Below are 21,451 nucleotides of genomic sequence, written 5' to 3' on the forward strand. Positions count from 1 at the left end.
GCCCCAAGAGACAGCCATTTAAAATATTTGAAGCAAGCTATGATTCTCCTCATATCTTCTCTCTTTGACAGCTAGAACACTCCCATTTTCTTCTATCGTTTCTTAAGAACACTTCAAAATAAGTTGTTTGGGGTTTTTTTCTGATTCCATGTATGGTATTTTCAATCTCTAAGGCAATCTTACTGGAATCTTGTAGTAAAATAGAAAGAATGAGCTCCCCTGACTCCTCCATGAGTGAGAATGGTATCTTAATCTTCTCTGTCTTCTCCTTTCCTAGCTCAGCACAATGCATGGCTCATGTTCAGCAGGCACCAAGTGCTTAGGGAATGAATCTGAATTGTTCATTAGTCACTATGCCACCAACATCCCAACAAACAAACTGCAACTTCAAAAACTATCTTGGCTTCCTGAATAAAGTTACCACTGGTGACTTTTTTTTCTTCTACCATTCACTCTTTTTCAATCTATGCCTTAAATTTGGACAGAGGTCAGGTCCTCTTATCACTTTCCAGGTATTCCTTGGATAATTCCCTCCTCCACAGTGGTTTGATTTCCTATATGCTACCAGACGTGTGTGTCTGAATCTCTTCTTTGGTCTTTAGACTTGTATGTCCAACTACCTGCGAAACCATCTCCATGCAAAGACATCCACCTCAAGAAGTCCGAAAGTGGACTTGTTTCAACTCAGCAAGTCCAAAGCTAAACTCTTTGTCTCCACTAAACTTCCTACTCATTCCTTTTTATTCCGTGTCCTAGTAGGTATCACATCCTCCACCTGTGGTATAAACCTGAGAGCCATTCATATGCTCTCTCTCTATCTCTCTCTCTCCACCTCCCCATTCAATCAGTCACTAAATCTTGTCTATTTTTGACCCCCAAATAGTTCTGAAATAAATCTCCCCCATTCCATATTCATGACTGCTGTTCTTGTTAAGGCCCTCATCACTCCCAACCTTTAAAAGAGTTCCATTCCACCAGATCATATGCTCTGTGAGGTCAGGCATGGTGTCAGTTTTGCTCACCATTGCATCCTGACTATCAATCACAGTGCCCAGCAGTTGGCTGGCACACAGAAAACATTTGTTGAATGAATGGACTGCTCCTCACTGCCTACAGAATACAATCTGAGGTCCTTACCCTGGTATACAAAGCCCTTCATAATCTCCCCAAGGGACCATTCCTCTCCTTGTTTCTTTTGCTCCTGCAACATCCCATTGCACATGATTTCTCACAGATACTCTGCTGCTTATTGCTCCAGGCCCATGCTCATCCTTCTCCTCTGCCTGCAGTGCCTTGCTCTGCCCTGCCTGACCCCAGCCCCTGATTATCTCCTTCTTGCTATTTAAGGCACAGCCCAGATACCACCTTACCTAGAAAACCTTCCCTGATACACATCATCCCCTGGATGAGTGAGGCTCTGCTGCTCTGAGAGCTCAGACCATCTCATGCACACTTCTAGCCTTTCACTCTTTGCTTTGTGATGACCTGTTGTGCCTGTCTACAATTCTACACTATGAATGTTTTGAAATCCTGGCCTACATCTTATGTACGCTTATATCCTCCATCCTAGGAAAATGTTGATATTATATTAGATACAAATATATTTTTGAATGAATAACTTAAGTAATACATATGGAATCTTTGTTAAATTGTCACCTGGCATTGTGTTCTCCCATATGAGAGACATCACAAAATATCTAAAAAAGAGTAGTACAATTTAAATATACCTCACATACTTGCACTTACACAAACACACACCACTATAAAAATAGATTAATACTCAGTTGTAGCATAACAGTCAAAAAAAGAAAATTTAAAGCTAGACAGAGTCCTGTTGGAAACTTGATTGGGCCACTTACATGGTCTTAAGTAAGTCATAACCTCTTGAAACCTTAATGTCCTCATCTGTAAATGGGGATAAAAAGTACTCCCTTGCAGACATAACATATGTAAATTGTCAAGCATGCAGCAAGCACTCAATAAATGGCAGCTTCTATAGTTCTTAATGTAACAACATAAGTTGACCTAAGCCAACCTTGGGGTATCTACATACAGGTATATTCAGTGTATAGACCTTCTGGAAAGAATGGTTAACCTGAGCTGGCTTCGTGCACAGCTTGGTATGCTTTGTGCTATCTCCCAGCTGCTGTGTGCTCAGGGAATGCAAACTGATCTTATTTTCACCTTGGAATAACATGATTTTTACAGGTGGTTTGTTCCTCCCTACCTCATCAAGTTTAATTCGATGCCTAATATTTATAAATCACTTTACAGTATACAAAGCATCTTGACACATCTTCCCAGTCAGTCATTCACCACATCAGTATGATGCCAGAATCATTTTTTTCGAACCAAAAATAGAGTTGTTTTTTTTTTCTTCAAAACTTCTACACTACTGGTCCCATTCAAAAAGGTGGATAATTGAGAGTCTGATGATCTTTACTGTGAAGGTGTCAGTTAGCAGCTACGTAGAAACTGATGAAATAATCAGTGTACAAAATTCGAAGTCAGTCTGCACCTATCAATAGGCGGCTTTCTCTTTGGGGAGGTACATTTACTCTCTCAAATCACCACGGTCTCTTTAGTAAGTAATCTCTAGTGGCCTGAAAGAGCTGGCTTGTCTCCAAAAGTGAACAATTTATTATCTCCAGGTGAGGACAGTCTCCAGGTCCGCATGGAGAAGGCACCAGTGTGCATGGTACTCAGGCATACACATGCACACTCACACTGGCAGGCTTGCCCATGTCTGTATGTATGTGCCCATGTGCACACCTGTGCTCTTCCATGAAGCACAGTGAATGGGATCGCTGTATGTCAGCATCCCACACTGTCTTGGGGGGGTGCATCTAATTAGCCCGGCTCCCCTTGACTTTTCCCCTCTGTCTAAACAGTGTTTTTCGGGATCCTTAAAGGTGCATGACTTCAGCAAATATCATTTCTTATACACTCCTCAATCAATGATACCATCTGAGGAAAGGGATCAGAGAGAGATCCATATGCAGAGAAATGAGGAGAAGGGAAGGGGCACAGGAGTTGCTGTGAGAAACAATACACATTTACCTGTGTGTACCTGAAGCTGGGGAATGGGGATGCTGAGAAGGCTTTTTATGTCTGAGTATTTAAAGTCTTGTCATACTGAAACTCGTACTGAAATGCTTGGTGGCTCACATTTGTATCTGCTTGATAACCAAAACATACCATATAATCATTCAACCCACTCAACTACCATGTATTGAGCACCTATAATTTGCTAGAGCCCTAGATACAGCCTGCTCCTCTCAAAACATACTCCCTTGGGGCTACATCTACTCAACTTCAAATTCAGGTAATTCTGGAAAAAAAGTTACGTGGATTTCTAAAAAAAAAAAAAAAAAATCCCTAGAAATCACTAAGCAAAATTCATTTAACCACAACAAGTTTAGGCAGTATGTTTTGTTTTGCCTTTTTTTTTTTCTTAACACAGAAAAACTGCTCTTACCTTTTGAGCATTTAGATGTTTTGAAATGCCATAAACATTCACAAATGAATATTTCACTGTGCACACATGCTGTGGATTCAGGGGCCACATTAAAGTGTTGTGAGGAATGATATGGACGTGAAATAGCATGCTTTAGAGAAACCTTTTCTAAGTCCACACTATGCCCTGCTGAAAAGTGGATAAAATGCAGAGAGGCAATTGCTGGTTCTGGGAAAAGAGTGGTAGGTGCCTGAGGCACTCCCTGATGGAGGCCCACACTCATCTTTGGCAGAGAGGCCAACTTTTTAAAAGGCTACCTCCCTCACACACTTTATCCACTTTCTCCACCAACTCTCCTTTTGCTCATTTCCTTCTCTGCCCCCTCCCTCACTCGCTTACCTTTGCCAAGTCTGTAAGCCCTGCCAGGGTTCTCGTTGAACCCTTTTTTAATGCTGTGATAAAATGTGCTTATGACTCCACTTAATAGAGGCCTGAAGGGTAATTCTGGTGACTCAGGGCAGATGGTAAATTAGCGGTAAGACAATGGAAATCCAGCATCCCTCTTCAGAATCTGTGGCTTTCACCAACACACCACACTGCCTCTTCTCACAGTTCCAGCCCTGTCATATCTGCCATTGTGCACTTTTAATCTAGAAATGCATCTTGGTTATGTAATCATCTCTTACGTCTTGCACTCACTACATTGGTGCCAGCCAGTATTTTTATACGCAGCATAAGTGTGTACACTTCAGCATCAAATGAGGCAGATTTCTAAGACCTTAACAGCTAAGCAACTCTGGTGAATTGCTTGCAAATAAATGTGTGTGTGTGTGTGTGTGTGTGTGTGTGTGTGTGTGTGTGTGTATAAAAATCATATGATAGTCATTGTGGGTAGTTTGTATAGGTAGACATAGCATCTGTTAAATAGAGTTCCATATTTCCCAGTTCTCACGTACCACAAATAAAACCTACAAAAATGATAATTTTCCAAACATTGAATCCTCTATCTCTGTGTAATGAGGCATGTAGAGAGGAGGAAAAGAATTTTTGTGCTTTCTTGCCTTTGGTGAAAATTCTCCAAGGAGTAATTTCATCTTTAAATGAAAAGTTTTCTACCAGGTGATTCTTCAAGCTTCAGAAATCACTAAAGCCTGGGTTCAGACATGAGTATGCACATGGGTTCACATGCACACACCGCAACACACACCTATCACATACGTAAGGCATAAGGCAAAAGAATGTTAAAAAATGAATCTAATGGTTTTTTAATTACATTGTAATGGAATTTAAAGCAGCCTGGCTGTAAGATATATTTTTAAAATCTGCTATCCCTTAAAGATTTTGCCCACTGTCCTGCAATCAGCATGCTTCATTCTCCTCTCAATACTCAGGCGCTGGGCTGCTGTGGCAGGCAGTGAGGGTGGGGACCTTAGGAAGACAGGACTGAATACCACAGAACACTTTCCCAATGCTGCTTAAAACCCTAGTTTTCAACAGCCTGGTGTCTTTTAGGTCTCCACTCTAACATTTTCAGGAATTTATTAACCTGCACAGTTGAATTAATTTACCCAATAAATTACAAGTGAATCAACTATGCTAAGCAGAGGTCTACAGATGTAAAACAACACTCAGAATATTCCAAAGGCTTTCCTGATGAAATCAAGACAGCACTGATACTTTTTGCCCAATTCTTTAACTTTGTCAATCAATGCTAACATCATCCCATGGTGACCCTACTGTGGTCTAAGAAGATAATATAGATTTCTACATGTGGTACATTCAGCCAAATTACAAAGAAAAGGAATAATTACAACCAAAGGGCAATTGACCATAAATGCCAATTTCTCAAAACTGGTAAGTAATAGAAATTATTCAAGCGCCCTGAATGTTCAAATTCTACTTACCAGTTTCTTGTAGAGAAAAATCTTAAGAAGAGAGAAGATAAAGCCTCAATACGCTAAAATTCTTAGTAAAAGTATCTATGTTTTGATAACCTTTTCTTTTTCTATGCCATTGTATTATAACTGGCATGCTATTAATAAAAATAAATTCTTATATTTACTGACTTTAATGACTCTAGGTGCTTCTTGAAATCATACCTATAAATTGTAGTTCATAGAGTTAAATGTTTGACTGAAAAAAAACCCTAATCCACTGATACCACTATATTTCCAAATAAGTATACCTAAATACTTCAATCCGTTTTATTCATTTATCTTTTGAGAGTTTTCTGCTGAACTCTGATCATTTTCTATTATTTCTACTTAGCAGTGGGAGAAGAATCAGTAAATTACATGCCAGTACACCTGATGTTATAAAATCCTCTTTATAAGACTGTTTGCTTCCCAGTGTTTTATTTTACATCCGTAACTTAGTATCAGTGCTCCTTGTTCTGCAAACAAATTAAGATAAAATAAACTTAAAAGTGTTTTATATAAAACAACTTCAACCACAAACTTTCTAGGCAAGGCTCCTAGCAAAAAAAATTTAAAAAATGAAAAACCCAATAATGCAGAAAACATTGTATAATGAGTAAAAGTAGATAATAATATCCTGAAAGCAACAAGACCTCAGCATGAAGTATTTGTATTCAGAAATGTGGGGGAAAAGTACTTAGCACAGGGTCCTTACGTAACTGTTATTTGAATTTTACCCTAGGAGTGAGTCTGCAGTGATTCACTATACTATCTCAGTAAAATATCTGAGTTCAGTCTCCTTTTACACTATGCTGAAATCAGAATAAAATTGACCCCTCATAATAAGAATTAAGATATTTTTCTTAAACTCTACGATTATAAGATACTCTATAAAACAACATCCCCATCAACCAGCACCCAATCCTTCCTCCATAAACCCAATTCCTGTTATTGAAGGTTAGGCAGAATACAAGCAAGAAGATAAAATATAATGTAATGAAGTGCTTATTGGGGATTTACTACTCTAAATGTTTTAGATGCATTTTTATTTAGTTCTTACAGTAACTCAGTAAAGTGGGTACTGTTACTATCCCCATTTTACAGATTATTAAACTAAGGCCCGTCAAGGTGCAGTGACTTGCCCTCTCAGAGCAAAGTCTAGATTCAAATATAAGTGCTCTGGCTCTAAATTGTATATTGTTCATTAGAACACCACCTTCCTGAAAGGATGTGTAACTAAAAATGACAAGCAATACACTTAACTGTTTAGTCTCAAGTGTTTCTGAAGTTTTCTCTTTTCTACTTCTAAACTCTCGAGCCAGAGAACACACAATTGAGACATAAGAAGAAAAAAAAAATTCAGCCAAGATATAGTCTTGTTTTGTTCTACTACCTCATAGCATTATACTTTGAATAAAAGAATCATAGAAATTTATATTTACCACTGATTTCCACTAATAATTATTAATAGGGTATTTTCTAATTTCCCTATGGTTTCTTTAGAAGCACTTCTGATTTTTTATATTTTTTGCAACATTTTGTGTTTTAAGTGTCTCTCATTCCTCAAGAATGTCTGCATCTTTAAGCCCACTGACAACGTTAAATTTGGAGTTGGGAAAAGATTATTCCCTTCCTTCATTATTTATCTTGGGTAAAATCATCAGTGAGGCCTTTCTCAAAGCATCTTGAGATTTAATTTGAGTTTCTGGTTCCTACAACGGTCAAGTTTTCTATATTTCAAGATACTTAACTAAGAGATCAGCCAAAGCAACTGTGAATTCCAGAAGTAAGATGCTGAGTTGCACTGTGCACTTTTTAAGGAATTCCAGTTAATCAGAATGTCATTCTTCAGCCACACCCAAGGCTATTATTCTAGAGATTATTCATACTATTTAACAGTTACAGAGTATTTGGAATATTGAAAGTATACCACGAGCAAAGAAAAGCCCCATAATTGATTTGTCAATGTTTTGTTCTCCTATTTTTCTATTGGCATGTTCTTTACATGCCCTCAATAAATATTAAACACTCAAACATTTCACTATTAGGATGGCAAGCAAACCTTTAGAATGTCGCAACAGTAGAGTGAAGAACAATGCACCTAATTGAAATGGCAGGGTAATTTGGAAAATAAAATTGAGTTGCTGCAAATTCCAAATTCCAGAATAAAAATGTTTATACTCACTTAAATGCAGATTGTTACTGCCTTTGAATAATTATTAGAATAAAAAAATTGAACACTAACAATACACTTCATATGCACAGAACAAGCATATTCTATATCTCTCTGTTATTTTGTGCAAAGAAGTACGGGACATAATAACTCAGATGTTTTTTCTTGCTTATTTTGTTATTAAACACAGCTTTTAAAAACCCAAAATATAATGAAACAATAGGCCAAGCCACCAAATACACAAACAGTGCTACAAACTTTATGAACAACATTCTTCAGAAAATTTTGGAACACATTAAGGACAGGGAAAGCAGGCTGAAAGAAAGGAAGGGGGTTAAATAATTCTGCAACTGAATATCTTTCTTTTTCTTGAGCATATTAATTTATCATCAAGATCAATTCCAAATGTAAAATTCCTGTTTCTCTTTGTTAGAAGCTAGAGCCAAGAAAACTATGACAATTAAAATGAAAATGGCAAACTACATTTGCCTCTGGAGCTATGAAATATAAACATGTAATGACTCTATAAGAGATAATATTTATCTGTAGTCTGAGGGTGATCCTTAATTATCTACTTAGGGCTATACCACATTGGCAGAGATGCCACCCTTATCTCATGAAGATGAATTCCATATGCTCTGTAGAGTTATAGTATAATTCCCATAAATAATGTATATGATAGAATGTAAATAAATAATACATTTATATGTTCAAGAGTGAAGGGCAGGGTGGTTACTCCTGACACTACATCTCTTAGGAAGGAGCAATTTGAAATAAAAGTAATGTTCAATGGTGATTTATCACAAATTTTTTACACTAAAATATTCTCAAGCGTGGATTATAAAACAACTCCAGATCTGGTGGGAACTTTCAAGCAAATGTTGCAACTAAACCCAAAATGCCTAATTAATTGTACTGCTAAAGTTTCTGTTCTGATTGTAGCATAATAGCAAATAGCATCTTGCCTATTTGCTGCTATTTCAAATTTTCTATATATATATTGGCTGGATTTTATGATCAATGAAATGTGAAGGTTTAAAATGTCATATATGAGTTTCTGTATGAAACACAGAGCTTTTTTTTTCCTTCAGGAAGAAAAATTTTAATATTGCAGTAAATATATAGGAAGGCTATATATTGAAAAGTATGCAAAAAGAGCCCACCTGCACTAGCTAGTTTGCCAAGACTTTGTATGTAAAAATTGTTCCTCCACCTCTCTAAAGTATTTCCATTTTGAAGCTCTGTAGACAAACACTCCACGTAAATAGCGTAAGTATGCCTTTAGAATTTCAGAAATTATACATCATGTAGTTTGAAATTAAGTTTTCAAATTGCTAAGGAATAATCTCTGAATACCAGAAAACACTATAGGTCACAGTTAATTATAGCTTGTCTATCAAATTAAGTTAATATTCGAAAACACATCCAAATAGTTGTGGAGACATTAAGAGGAGGTTTATTGTCAAATAAATTCTTATTCATTCAGCTTCTAATATTTTTAAAAGAAGAGAAATAAGCCTTTTACAAGTTGAGATGGGATAAGGAAACTCTGGATGTACAGTCAAATTGCTCTCTTCATTGTCCTTTTGATGGCTGTGTCAATTTCATTATAAACTTCATTTTCCAGAGTTTCATAATAGTCATAAACACACTTCACTTTAAAGAGTTTCTATGGGATGTGATATGAATGCAAATTCAGAATAAAATGTAAATTATGGAGGTCTGGGACCAAGTATGGACAGTCAGTTAAGAATACAGTTGCTGAAAATAAACACTTAGGCTTTTAGAGGAAGAACACAAAGGGGCTAATATTAATCTTTATACCAAGTGTTCACAGCTCTAGGGAAGACAAATAAGAATCACAGTTTTCAGTTTTTCACCTAATTGTAAAGCACAGGTTGGGAATATTTGATGACTTTGGCCTCTATTCATTCCTGTTTTGAAGTGAGTAACATTCTTCATTTTCTCACGAAAACAAACCCACATATGGGTAATAACCCACATATGGGTAATAACCCACAAGGCACTACAATAGGAAAATGAGACCTAGCAAACTAGCTCAAGTTCAAATCTCAGGCATAGAAGGTTTCCAAAGGGCAGAAAAAAAGTGATCAGAAAAAGAAAGAGATATAGTTCTATCTTGCTAAATAATAACCAACAACCCAGAAATTTAAAGTTAATGGATAATAAACAATAAACCGTATTGTAAAGTGTAAGGAAAATTCTATAGAAATGGAAATTCACATGCAACAATTCATTCTAAGCTAGCTTATGTGGCCAGGTATTGATACTAGAATGTTGTCATATATTGATATTAGAGTAATTCTAATATCACTCAAAAATGTTATTTACTGATATCTTCTAAATGAGTTAAAATAATGTATATTTAAGTCCATCGTAAAATGTAAGACTTTGTATTTGGTTAAAACGTAAAAGCAGCAGCACAACTATAACAGTTGCTCATATTCGTTAAACTCATAAGGTTGTGGCCATTTTTAAAGTTTCACTTCGTAAACTTATTAATAATAATAGGCATTTTATTTTTTTTGAATAATATGATTTCATTTAAGGATTTTTTGGTCTTGTTTTTGAGACAGAGTCTTGTTATATTGCCCAAGCTGGCAGCTCCTCAGCTCAAGTGATCCTCCTGCCTCAGCCTCTGGATTAGCTGAGACTATAGGTGCATGCCAGGATTTTATTTGAGTTTTTTAAAGAACCATAACATTACACACTCAAGGTTGTTTACTTCGTGAGTATAAATTCTATTAATTGTAAATGGAATTATGAAGTACAAGGGAAGAATCCATTGTAGAAATGTATTTTTGAGAATTACAAATAAGGTAAAACTTCTTTGCTCAACTTATTTGTCCTCCATTAGCGTATGCCATATAAATTGGTCCATATGTCATGGAAAAACCATAATATGGTTACTTTATATCTTAAAACAGATATAGCTATAATTTGTGTCAATTTCATTATAAACTTCAATTGTATTGATATACAACTATACAACTCCAGCTGTAAATTGTATTTGATTATATATACTCATGACACCAATAAACAACAGGTGTATAATTCAATATGTATACAAATAAGCATTTTTTCCATCAGAGAATCAACCCTTGATAGTATGTTTTAGTCAGTTTTAGAAACTCTGAACCAAGAAGTCAAGAATATAAAATAATTGGAAAATATTTGCACTCTTGTATTTTCCTTTAACAAGAACATATTTTCTAGATTAAGAAATGCTATTTAGCAAAAGAGTGTTTGAAGAAAGTCTAGTAAAATGTTGCCAATTGCTTTAATTCTGTGCACTTGAATGCATTACATTGATCATAATTGGATTCTAGTGACAAATATTTAAGTGAATGTATTCTCACTTATTTCACATAGTATCCTTTATACCATTTATTCAAATGTCCAATTTACAAGTGTAGGGATTCCAGCAATTGGCCAATGTAGGTATACTTCCTGGAAAGTCTGTTTAAGACTCCAAAAAGCTTCTCTAAATTCCTATAATCTTGAAATCATGGCATGTTAAAGATACCGTGAAGATGTTCTTTTATCTTTTACACTACATGGACACACTCATTTGCTTGAACTTTTCAAAATTGATTTTAGACACCCATGGTTTATTCGTATACGTTAAGGATAGCAAAATATTCAAAATTCTACGGGATGCCAAAAATCAAATTTTGTAATTATTATTAAAACTTAAATTGGGAGACTGTATTTTACATGTTTTAGTCCAGAACTTTTTATACAGGTATTACATTCTGATATTTCCTGCTTAGTAAGAAGAGCAAGCCCAACAGGATTTAGAGCAGTGTTGTTTTACTTGGGATTTGGAAAATCTTTAAATCTATAATAACATCTGCACAACTGTCAGATAAACTGTGTCGCATGCATTCTATTTTTCTTTATTTGTAAAAGAATACTTTCCCATAATTTTTATTTAATTCCTAAATATTAAATTTTTTTGCACTCAGGAGAAATGGCAAAAAATTTTGTTTCGATTATGTCATAAATTAAAGTAGTACTTTGATTCAAATATGACAGATATCATAATCCACAAAAGGCCATGTAAAATGCTACAGTTGCAAACATTTAAGACTGTGTAACAAAAATGACTGAGAACTGTATCAGTTTACTATCCTTCAACTATTTCCCTGACAGTGGAGTCAAATAATTTTGAATTATAGACCTTCTTACAGGAAGTCTTATTTCATGTTCATTTTTTGATCATTTCCCTGCTAGTCCCTATAGCAATTTGGCTGTATGCCGACTTTCCTTTAAAAGTTTTTGTATACATACTTGGGTTGTGTTTGATGATTAAATGATCATTTATTAAAACTTTAGCATTTCACATTTGTTTGACATATTTATGTTTCATAAGAAAATATTGTTGTTGCAATGGAAAGCATAACATTACCAATATGAGAATACTTCATTTAAATTCATGTTGACAGTATTTTCATTTATGGCAAGTGTCTTAATATAATTTGTTATGCATTATTCACAGTTTCTCCAACTCCACCTGTAAGGTACGCTAGGGAAGGTAAGCTAGTTTTAGGACAGTAGGCCTCGTGGTAATACTTTAGTCTATCTACTTGGCCTTAATAAACATAAGTTTCTACTATGGGAGCACAAATAGTCTTTGTTTTTTAAGAGTATAGAATTTTACTGGATTTTTTTTTTCTTGTCACCCAGCCACAGCTGTGTTTTAAATCTTTTGGGACTATGACAAACATTTAAAAATTTAAACATATGAATGTTTGAAAACATAATGATTTAAAATTTATATATTTTCAAAGTTGGACAATTCTAGCATGATATTTCAGTTACTTTTTTGAAAGCCCGGCCCACATTTTAATACATTTTTCTCCCTTCTCTTCTCTTCTTCCTCTATTATTTAAGATTCTCCATGTTTTCTAATACAAGTCTCTAAGTTAGGACCAATAGCTATATAAAACAACTACTCTATATATTTCAGAATGGTGAGCAATGGAGTCATTCTGGTGGGGGAAGAATTGCTATTTGAATGACCTACTGCCATGGAGCTAGTTAAATCACTGAACAATAGTTACTGTTATGAGGCTTTACTTTGTACAAAGTAGCATTAGTATCATTGCTTTCCATTATTCATGCAACTTGCACTGGGGACTTCCACTGAGAGAGAGATTGAAAGAGAAAGAGAGAGACAGAGAGAGAGGGAAGCTATGCAAAGGATTTTTTGTAGTATTAGCGTTTAGACTTAGAGACATTTACCAATGTCAGTGATCTCAACCTATCTGCATGTATGCTGTACTTTTTTCCCCTTGTTTTTTCTAGAATGTTTTAAAAGTGTCCCTATTAAGAATCAATACATCCCTACTCTGAAACTCACACATAAATACACACTAAAAGCCAATCAGAAATTAACAATAAAAATATACCCAGTAAACAACTAACTTTTAATTCAAAGTGTGCTATGTAATAAAGGGCCTAGAATGAACATCCCAATTAGCCAGTGTAGTGACAAGCAGTCAACACCTTATTATTTAATCATTAAAGAGAATCTTGCCATAATTTCCATTTGACATATATTTTAAAAGGAATTAAGACTATATCACATGACCCACAACACAATCAAATGTAAAGTTAGGTGATGCTAAGACTTTATCACTTGCAAGTCCTGTGGACTGAGAGGTTTCAGGATTAAGGCATTAAGTGGGAACCTACGAAGCATTTATAATTTAAATAAGATGTATACAAATGGAAGCATTTAAAAACAAACTACCTGACAAAGGGACCATTTTTCTGCCTCCCGCTGTTTGTGTCCACTTTTCTTATTGGATGACAAGGAATTGCGGACATTTCTAGTATTCGTAAATATTCGCTGGCCCTATCTATTTGCTTCTAAAGCAGCAGATCCAATCCATGCAGGACATTAGGTTGTTTCTTCCCCTCCCTGCCTCATCCCTGACTGTGACACCTCCCTTAAAGAGAAAGCTTAAATCTCCCTTGCAAGAATTTCCCCCGCTTCTTCGGAGGAGGGCGTTTTCTGTCAAGTTCTACCTCAGTTTAAAGGATTTTAAGCCAAACTCTGCTTCAGAAACAACATTGTGAACTTTTGAAATAAAACAATCGCCATCAGAGTTCCCAGGACCACTTGGGAACCAAGGCGCACTGGGCCCGGCCTGCCCCAGATCCCAGAGGCCTGGCGGCCCTGCGCTCTCCAGTCTGGGCTGCACAGCCCCGGCGGCCGTCCCCCGGGAGCTCGGCAGCACTTGGCATTTAACCTGCCTGGCGAGCGTGGCTCTCTGGTTCCATAACTGCAAGCCATATTACTTCTCCCCAGACGTCAGAGACAAATCTGGATTAACATGCAACAGGGCGTCCTGTGCAGCCCGACAGCCTTCGCCCAGGAGCTGCTAAATGCAGATTCAGACGAGGACCCCCCGGAGAGCTGCTGTTGAATAAAAACTGTAATCCAAAGGGACCATTTCTCTGCCTCCCGCTGCTTATGGGAAGAGCCAGGGCCACCGCTGAGGCCCGAGCACAGACCTAGCTAATCTCGGCTCGCTACCGGCAGGCGTGGCCACCCCGGGAGGCGGCCCTGGGGGCCTAGAGACTCTGCTCCGCTCTCCCCTCTCTCCCAACGCGTTCTTGGAGTGGAAAATGCTTAGATTCAAGGAGTGGCGCGCAAGAGAAGCGGCCTAGGAAGGAAGCCGACTGCTCCTTCCTGGAGTGCGGCCTAAAGTCTAGCAACTGGGTGGCCAGGCCTCTCCTCGCCTAACCCCTCTTGGCGCCCCACAATCCACCCAAGGGCCCCTAGAACACGCGCCCCGCCTCCGGTCGAACCCGCATCGTTCTCTGAAGCCAAACAGGCTCAACCCTCGCCTCGACGCCTAGCATCATGGCCCCCCTCTCCCTCTGCTCCGGGGTCGCAGCCGGGACCCCGCCCCACGCTGAGGCCGGGAAGCCCCTGGCGCCCCTCGCTTCCCCCAGCCTCTGGGAGCCCGGAACAGCCAAGCCGAGCCGAGAGCGCGGCGGTCAGGAGAGGGCGCCCAGGAGGCTTGCGCCCGCCAAAGTGGCTCTCTCCGGCAGGGACCTCCAGGCGGCCCGGAAGACTGGGAGTGGGGGAAGAAACGGGATTACAGCTTCTACTGGTGTCTTAATCCTATTTTTAAAATAAATAAATAAATAGGAAAGAGAGAAGAAAGAAAAAGGAAAGGAAAGGAAAGGACAGGACTAACGCTACAAGGTCAAGTGGATTTCCGCCGACTTAGCCCTCCGGGATACGGCCTAGTATCAAAGTCGTCGATCCCAGGTCCCCGCGCGGGTGGCAGTCTTCCTCCTCCGAGGAAAACAGGTAAAATAAAATAAACCGTGCCGCCAACGGGCCCTAGAGACAGAGGGGTTGATGAGCTAACAAGGCCCAGCGTTCTCACAGCACGAGAAGCGCCCAGTCCCGGAGCGCACCCTCTGCGGAGGCTCAAACTGGCTGGGCTGCATTCGCAGACAGGTGGAGAGGCCATCCTTCCTGCCCGGCCCCCAGGACGCCGCACTAGGGATTCAGCGCCCCGGAGGGACAGGCCAGCAGGCTCCAGACCGGAGAACTAGCGCCCACCAGGCTCCCTGGTGCTTCATTCGTCGCGCCTCAGCTCCCCAGGGCAGTGGAGCCCACCGGCGGCCGTGGCACTGTACCGCATGCGCCCAGCGCTTTGCGCTCCCCTCTCCAAACCGGACCTTGGGTTTGCTGTCCTCCGACCAGCTGAAACCTGGGTGAGCCCCAGGGGGTCACACAAGCGAGCCCAGGCCTATAGGCCAACAGCGCCACGAGCTCAGCCAAAGCTTCGAAGCCCACTCTTAACCAGCGGGGACCAGAAGTCAGATTCTCATTTTAGAGGTAGAAGACAATAAAATGAGAAGTTTTATCCGATACAATTGCATACCAATATTTGCATATCTGAAGGGAATTGGGTAACAAAAGTTTAGGGAAGGAGAAGGGGGGAGCTCCATGATATATTAATTTTTGTATTCTCTCTCCCCCCTCCAAAAAATTCCCATAACTTTGGTCTTTTATCTTTGACTTTAATAAAATAATGATTCCTTGAGAAAATGGGGTATAAATCTTCATTTTGGAGGCAATTAAAGTGTTGATTTCATTCATGCCCCTAAGCGATTCTTGTAATTTGCTCAAATAGCTTTATGTACCCAGCACTCCGGAGCTTTTAGAATCCCATTTTCCAGTTAGGCTTGTTGGATTGCAATTTTTATTCCACAGCAGCTACTCGAGGGTTCCTCAGCAGAATCTGCACTCAACAGCTCCCGGGCGAGGGCTGGCGGGCTGAACCAGACGTGAGGCCCGGGCAGCCCGCGGGGGCCAAGGCTGGGAGCCGCCTGCAGTTTTCCCACCTCTGTGGGGCCGCACTGGGATTGCGCACGCTGCGTGTTCTGTGCACTCGTCTACACTGCCCAAAGTTTCCAATTCTCCAGATCACAGTGCGGACCCGGCGCATTGGCACTTTTAAATCTCTGCTCTGCCTGTTTCTCGCTCCCCATGGGCAAAAGAGGAATTCAGCCCATGTCGCGGGGATTGCCCAGAGAAAATCAAGCTGAGAATGTATTTTAAGAGGATGATGTTGAGAGAAGAAAACCATAAGATGACACTAAGAACCAGGCGTCAGGCGCTCGACAAGGACTGTACAAGACAGCCACTGGCCAACAGAGATCATGGCAGAGCTTGCAGAGTAGCTGGCCTTTGGCTTAACAAAGGCAGGCTGATCTCTTCCCCCAAATCTGGACTCACGTGCCGAGTCAGAAAGAGAAACAACGCTGGGACTTCACTTATATAGGGGGGAAGGGTGGGAGGGTGCAGAGCAGGCCAGCTACCCAAATCTCTAGACGCCTTGCTACAATTCGCAACGGAACTGTTCTGAGCCCTGTTTCATCTCACTCACTCTACACGTTTTCACTTTCATTGCATTTTTGCAACTCCTTTGGACCAATCCAGAGATACAGCCACAGGAGAGAGAGAGGCACCCTGGGAGCAAACGGCGGTGTTGGGGTGACAGAGAGAGAGAAATCCCCACAGCAACTCCAAATAAAAGTCGTCCCCACTTAGTAACGCATCGGAAGAAGGGCCTGGAGGGAAGACAGGAGAGGAGGGGGTGCAGCAAGCCAAGGCCCTCAGTTGAGAGCAAAGGCGGTGCGAGGTCCCCCACCCTCCTTACCCAGGGAGCCGCCGGGGTGCCCCTGATGCTGATATGTCCACAAGCTGCCAACCCAGAGGGCCCAGAGCACATACCAGCTGGAGGATGAGTGGAAAGAAGGAGGAGAAAAGTCCATATTTATCTGTTTTTATAACCTCGGCCTGGTCTTATTTTTTCTATTAAGTACAATAAAATGGGCGAGCTTGCAGTGAACACCACACAAAGCAATGTTCAGTGAGGTCTAGAAGCGTTCGGCCGAGGAAAACTGACAAGACAGGCTAATGAACCGTACAGACAGGGAGAAAATAGCCAGCATTTGCTAGATTTCAAACTCTCGCTGTCTTTCTTAGACCACCTATCTTGGATTTATTCCTAATAAAATAAGAAATAAGCAGACCCTACACTTTTCTTTTCTTGAAGATAGAAGGGGGAAAAATGCTCCGGAACAAAGCCCCTACAATCAGAGGCGGTCACTGGCAGTTAACACTCCCATTATTATAGAGGGTAAATAAAATAAAGACAAAAATTAAAAGCGACAAGAAACAGGTCAAGTTTGCTAGCAAAGCTTTTACAAGCTCATCTCTTCAGGTCGAATCCCAGAGCCAGCCTTAATGAAGCAATAATAGCCACATTATTCAAAAATTTTCATTTCGATGGAAATGTATCTAAAAGGGACTTAATCATATGCAAATAATAAAAGGAGGTAGTAGTGACCCAGCAAGCAATATGCATACAGATTTTTTTTTTTTCCCAGGGATGTTGAAATTGAAAAGCGCATACCTGGTCGGTTAGATTTGCTGATCTTGTTATATCTTCACTGTCTGATTTTGATCCTCCTTCTCTATCGTCTATCACCAAATCGATAGGCATTTTCCCTTTCAAACAGCTAATATACCGGTGGCAGAAATTGTCACATAATTCGTGTACCTACATTATGACAGAAATAAAAAAATGGGAATATAATCAGGAGTGCATAAATGACATTGACAAGTGCAATCCACCCCCCTTGTGAGATCCAAACTTCCAAATAGGGGAAACACAGGGCAATTGTCCTCCAGAGACCCCCAGACGCATCCAGAATTAGGAATAACTTTCTTTTCTTGCAAAATAGAGATATCCCAGAAAATTGACAGTGACAAGATGATTCACAGGCTACAACATATTCAACACCCGTGTTAAATTCATCTGCTCCTGGGGCTGTGGTCATTAGAAAGGTGACCTGCGTAGGTGACATTTAAGGTAAACTATTTAATTTCATCCAGTGACTTTATCATAAATCCCTTTCTAATGTGTCTAAGAAAAAAATGTATACGTGTGTATATATGCACATATATATTCTCCAAAGAACCTGTACTGTGGTGGCATAGGATAAATGCCTGACAACCCAAGTCCTTATTATATTTGTAATGAAGGTTTTTATCTCTAAGGGGCATATTTTAGAAAACTTTCTTTAAAAAAAAAAATGGAAGGAAATCAAGTTGCCAGTACTCCTGATATGGGAAAACATACAGCCACACAAAAACATATCAAATTGATTTTTTTTTTTTTTTTTTTTTACAAAAAGGAGAAGGAATGCCTCGAAATATTTAAGTGTAAGTGCAGAGGTTTCCTACAGGTCCCAGGCATCACTGACATGCAAAAATTCACAAGAAACCCCAGTGTGCTTGCAATTTAATGTTAGTTTGAATTACAATGCATTAAGTTTTTATTGCTGAGATTTATAGAACAGCTAGCAAAATCATGTTATCCCACACCCTTTCTTGAGTGTGAAGGTGGAGTGTGTGCAGGATTCACAGATTCAAGAAATTGACACAACTATCAACTCTGCTTTGTCTCTGCAAAACGTTTAATGTGCCTCCCCACCACCTCCTCCAGACTCCTTCCCGCTCCTCCTCCTTCTCCCCTTCTGCCTCTCCCCTGTGTCTGATCTGCCCTTGCTCTCAAGACTGTCTTCCAGAAACTCACTACAACTGAATAAAACTTTTTTCTCCCTCAGAGGTAGCAAAGAAGAGAAGGAAGAGGATGAGAAGAGACAACAGAGGTATTAACTTGTGAAACAACCTCAGAGCAGCATTCTAAACATCAGCTGGGATGCACAGAATTGCAACTATTTACACAAAGCCAGCAAGTTATTAAGAATGAACACAAGGCTAGGGCGTTTGTGATCCCGGTTTTAGTGGCTGAAATTGTAATTAAACTGCGAAGAGAAATGGACGCTAAGATTGGCCTTGACACTAATTACCAGAAAGAAAGACATTTATGCAAATGTATCAGAAGGCTGAACTTCAGCCATTCTGAACCCTCCCCCCTGTGTGTTTGGGGGTAAGGGGTAAGTAAAAGGAAAAGAGGCTAGAGAAATTACCTTCTCTAATTCCAATAGATGAAACCTTAATACTTGTATGGCTTGAATCATCTGCAAAGATACAAAAACAATAAGCACCCCATTCCTGGCTTGCAGAAAACTGGCTGTCACAGCTCTACAATCTCCAGCGCACCCCCTCCCACCAGTAAATAGAGTTATTTTGATTTATGGCAATAACACTAAAACTTAATAGCAGCAACTGGGTACCATCTAGAGGTTTATATTTCTTAAGAAAAAAACTAGCTAAAACAACAACACAACATCTAAGTGAGGATCATAAACACTCTCCTCCCCCATGGCTCTCCCCTTTCTCAGTCCCACTGGCCCCGCCCCACCCCAAAAGGGCCGCAACACTGGACTACATGTGTCCTTGGAAGGAGTGGAGAGAAAAATATTCCAAATGGCCCTCAAACTGTGGCTTTTCCCATTGCAAAGTTTCTGCTGCCTTCCTTACACCTTTCAGGCAAACTGGTTGTTTGGGGGCTCTTGTCCGGTGGCTGCCCTCGTGATGGGACTTAGAGGGCTAGGAAGTCCGCAAAGTTTAAGCACACATGCTGACAGGCCGGGAGATAAATCCCCGCGCTGATTAGAGCTGCGCAGCCCGGCTGTCATAAAAAACAAAAGCTCGCGTTTCCCCGCGCCGGCTCGCCCGGCCCCTCTCGAGATGAATTTATTTCCCCGGGATCTTGTCCCGGACCAGTTGTCCGTGTACAGAAACATTTGCAGCCAACCTGCAGGCACGGGAAGACCGGTCTAGAAATCTCAGGGCTCTCAAAGCAAAGCTGAGGGCGTTGGAGGTGGGAGGTAGGGGGTCGGGGGCGGGGGAGGGAAATAGGGGTCCGCTCTTACCAAGTTATCCAGTTCTGGATTAGAAGAAAATAGAGGTTTTTCTGCGCGAATCTAAATACAAGTGAGAAGGAGAGGGGAGAGGGAGGGGAGAGAAAAAAGAAAGAAAATTTGAAATCTGGTCGCCTTCCTAGTTTCTTGCCTCATTACACTGTCGGGGGCAGGATGTAACCCTCCGGGAGGGACCCTGTGACACCGAGTTCGTCCCGCGCAGAAACATTTCAGTGTGAATTAAATAAGCTGAAAACAAGCCCAGAGCTCAGTCTTACTTCTACTAGCAACTACGGCTCTCGGGGAGGCTGCTCAGACCGCCGAGTCCACAGCAGCTACAGAGTGAGCTCTCCACGTTTGCTTTCTGGAGGGTGAGTGGGGATGCAGATGGGTGATTTTAAGTTATCTGCAAACAGACACTCAGACAGAAAGAAAATCTGAGGTTGGAGGTAACATGCATGGCTTAAGGCCGACTACGTGCTGGCTACTTTTGAAAGTGTGCCGTGTGTGTGTGTGTGTGTGTGTGTGTTCGCGCGCGCGCGTGTGTGTGTGTTGGCGAAGGGGGGCTCTCTTTTTGTTTCTTTTACTTTTTAACATCTATTTTGCTGACCTGTTTGGCGAACACGGCTATATCTTCATTGAATGACTCTGACGAGCAGACGTCCCCGCCCGCCACCCCCGGCTCGCGGGGGGTACAAGTAGCTAATTCACATTTCTCAAAAATCAGTGCTAAGAGAGGGAAGAGGGGGTGTCTGCAAGAAAATACAACAGTCACAAACAACATAATGGTTAGTCCCCAGTCAATGGAAAAAGGTGCCCAAGAAAAACAGCTGGAGGAGCAAGAGGAACAGACCCCCTCTCCGATTGTGTCATCTACTTTTTTCCTTTTCCTCCCCCTCCCCCAGACCCAGGTGACCGCTCACCTCCCCTTCCTCCTGGAGCCCTGAAGTCGGAGGCCCTGAGCCATGGACGGTATCTGAGGATCGGTTTAGCGTATCTGGCCGGAGAAATTGGCAACATTTGCTACGAATAAAACCCAAGCGTTTCCAGCAGCCATTTTGAATTAAGTTTCCCACCCGACAAGCCCTCGTCCCCTCCACTGCACATCCAGGATCCGGTGGAGGAGAAAGGCGCCGGGCGGAGAGTTGGGGAGGGCTGGTTCCTGCGGGTTCCTCCTAGGCGGCCGCGCGAAGCCCAGGCTCGGGGGATCTCGGTGGCAGGCGCTCAGCTAACTTGGGGAAAGGACGTCCATGGCCGTGGGGCCGACTGTCAACGGGCTGCACCTAGGGATCCCAACCCCAAGGCCCTCGGAGAGCCGGGAGGCTCCTCCTCAGCTCCACGCACATTCCCCTCCCTTCGCAGATGGCCCCCACCGCCCCCCAAAGAAAGTTCCTTCAAATGTCCCTGCAGTAGAGCCTTTCATTTTGTCTCCGCGAAGTGGCAAAGCAGCTAGTATTGCGAGGGGCCTAGATGTCGCTTGTCTCAGCCCATAAAAAAGAGAAAAAAAAA

At 40.9% G+C, this 21,451-nt stretch overlaps 1 protein-coding gene across 7 annotated transcripts in view; it reads right to left on the reverse strand.

Annotated features, from left to right (window-relative positions):
• MEIS1 (Meis homeobox 1) overlaps nucleotides 1-21,451 on the reverse strand; it is a 138,367-nt gene that overhangs the window by 112,161 nt on the left and 4,755 nt on the right. For 5 of the 7 annotated variants that reach the window (XM_055107893.2, XM_063594906.1, XM_003830909.5 and 2 more), the window contains exons 3-6: nucleotides 20,553-20,694; nucleotides 19,955-20,005; nucleotides 19,106-19,156; nucleotides 17,524-17,670 (exon numbers count right to left, since the gene is read on the reverse strand). In XM_055107893.2, the coding sequence (XP_054963868.1) occupies nucleotides 17,524-17,670; nucleotides 19,106-19,156; nucleotides 19,955-20,005; nucleotides 20,553-20,694 (391 nt within the window). Of the gene's footprint in view, nucleotides 1-17,523; nucleotides 17,671-19,105; nucleotides 19,157-19,954; nucleotides 20,006-20,552; nucleotides 20,695-20,865; nucleotides 21,218-21,451 lie in introns of those variants that run through there. The other 2 variants (XM_063594907.1, XM_003830910.6) reach the window with 2 other exon arrangements.

Source organism: Pan paniscus, chromosome 12 (genome assembly GCF_029289425.2).
Source record: "Pan paniscus chromosome 12, NHGRI_mPanPan1-v2.0_pri, whole genome shotgun sequence".
In the NCBI taxonomy this organism is placed as follows: Eukaryota; Metazoa; Chordata; class Mammalia; order Primates; family Hominidae; genus Pan; species Pan paniscus.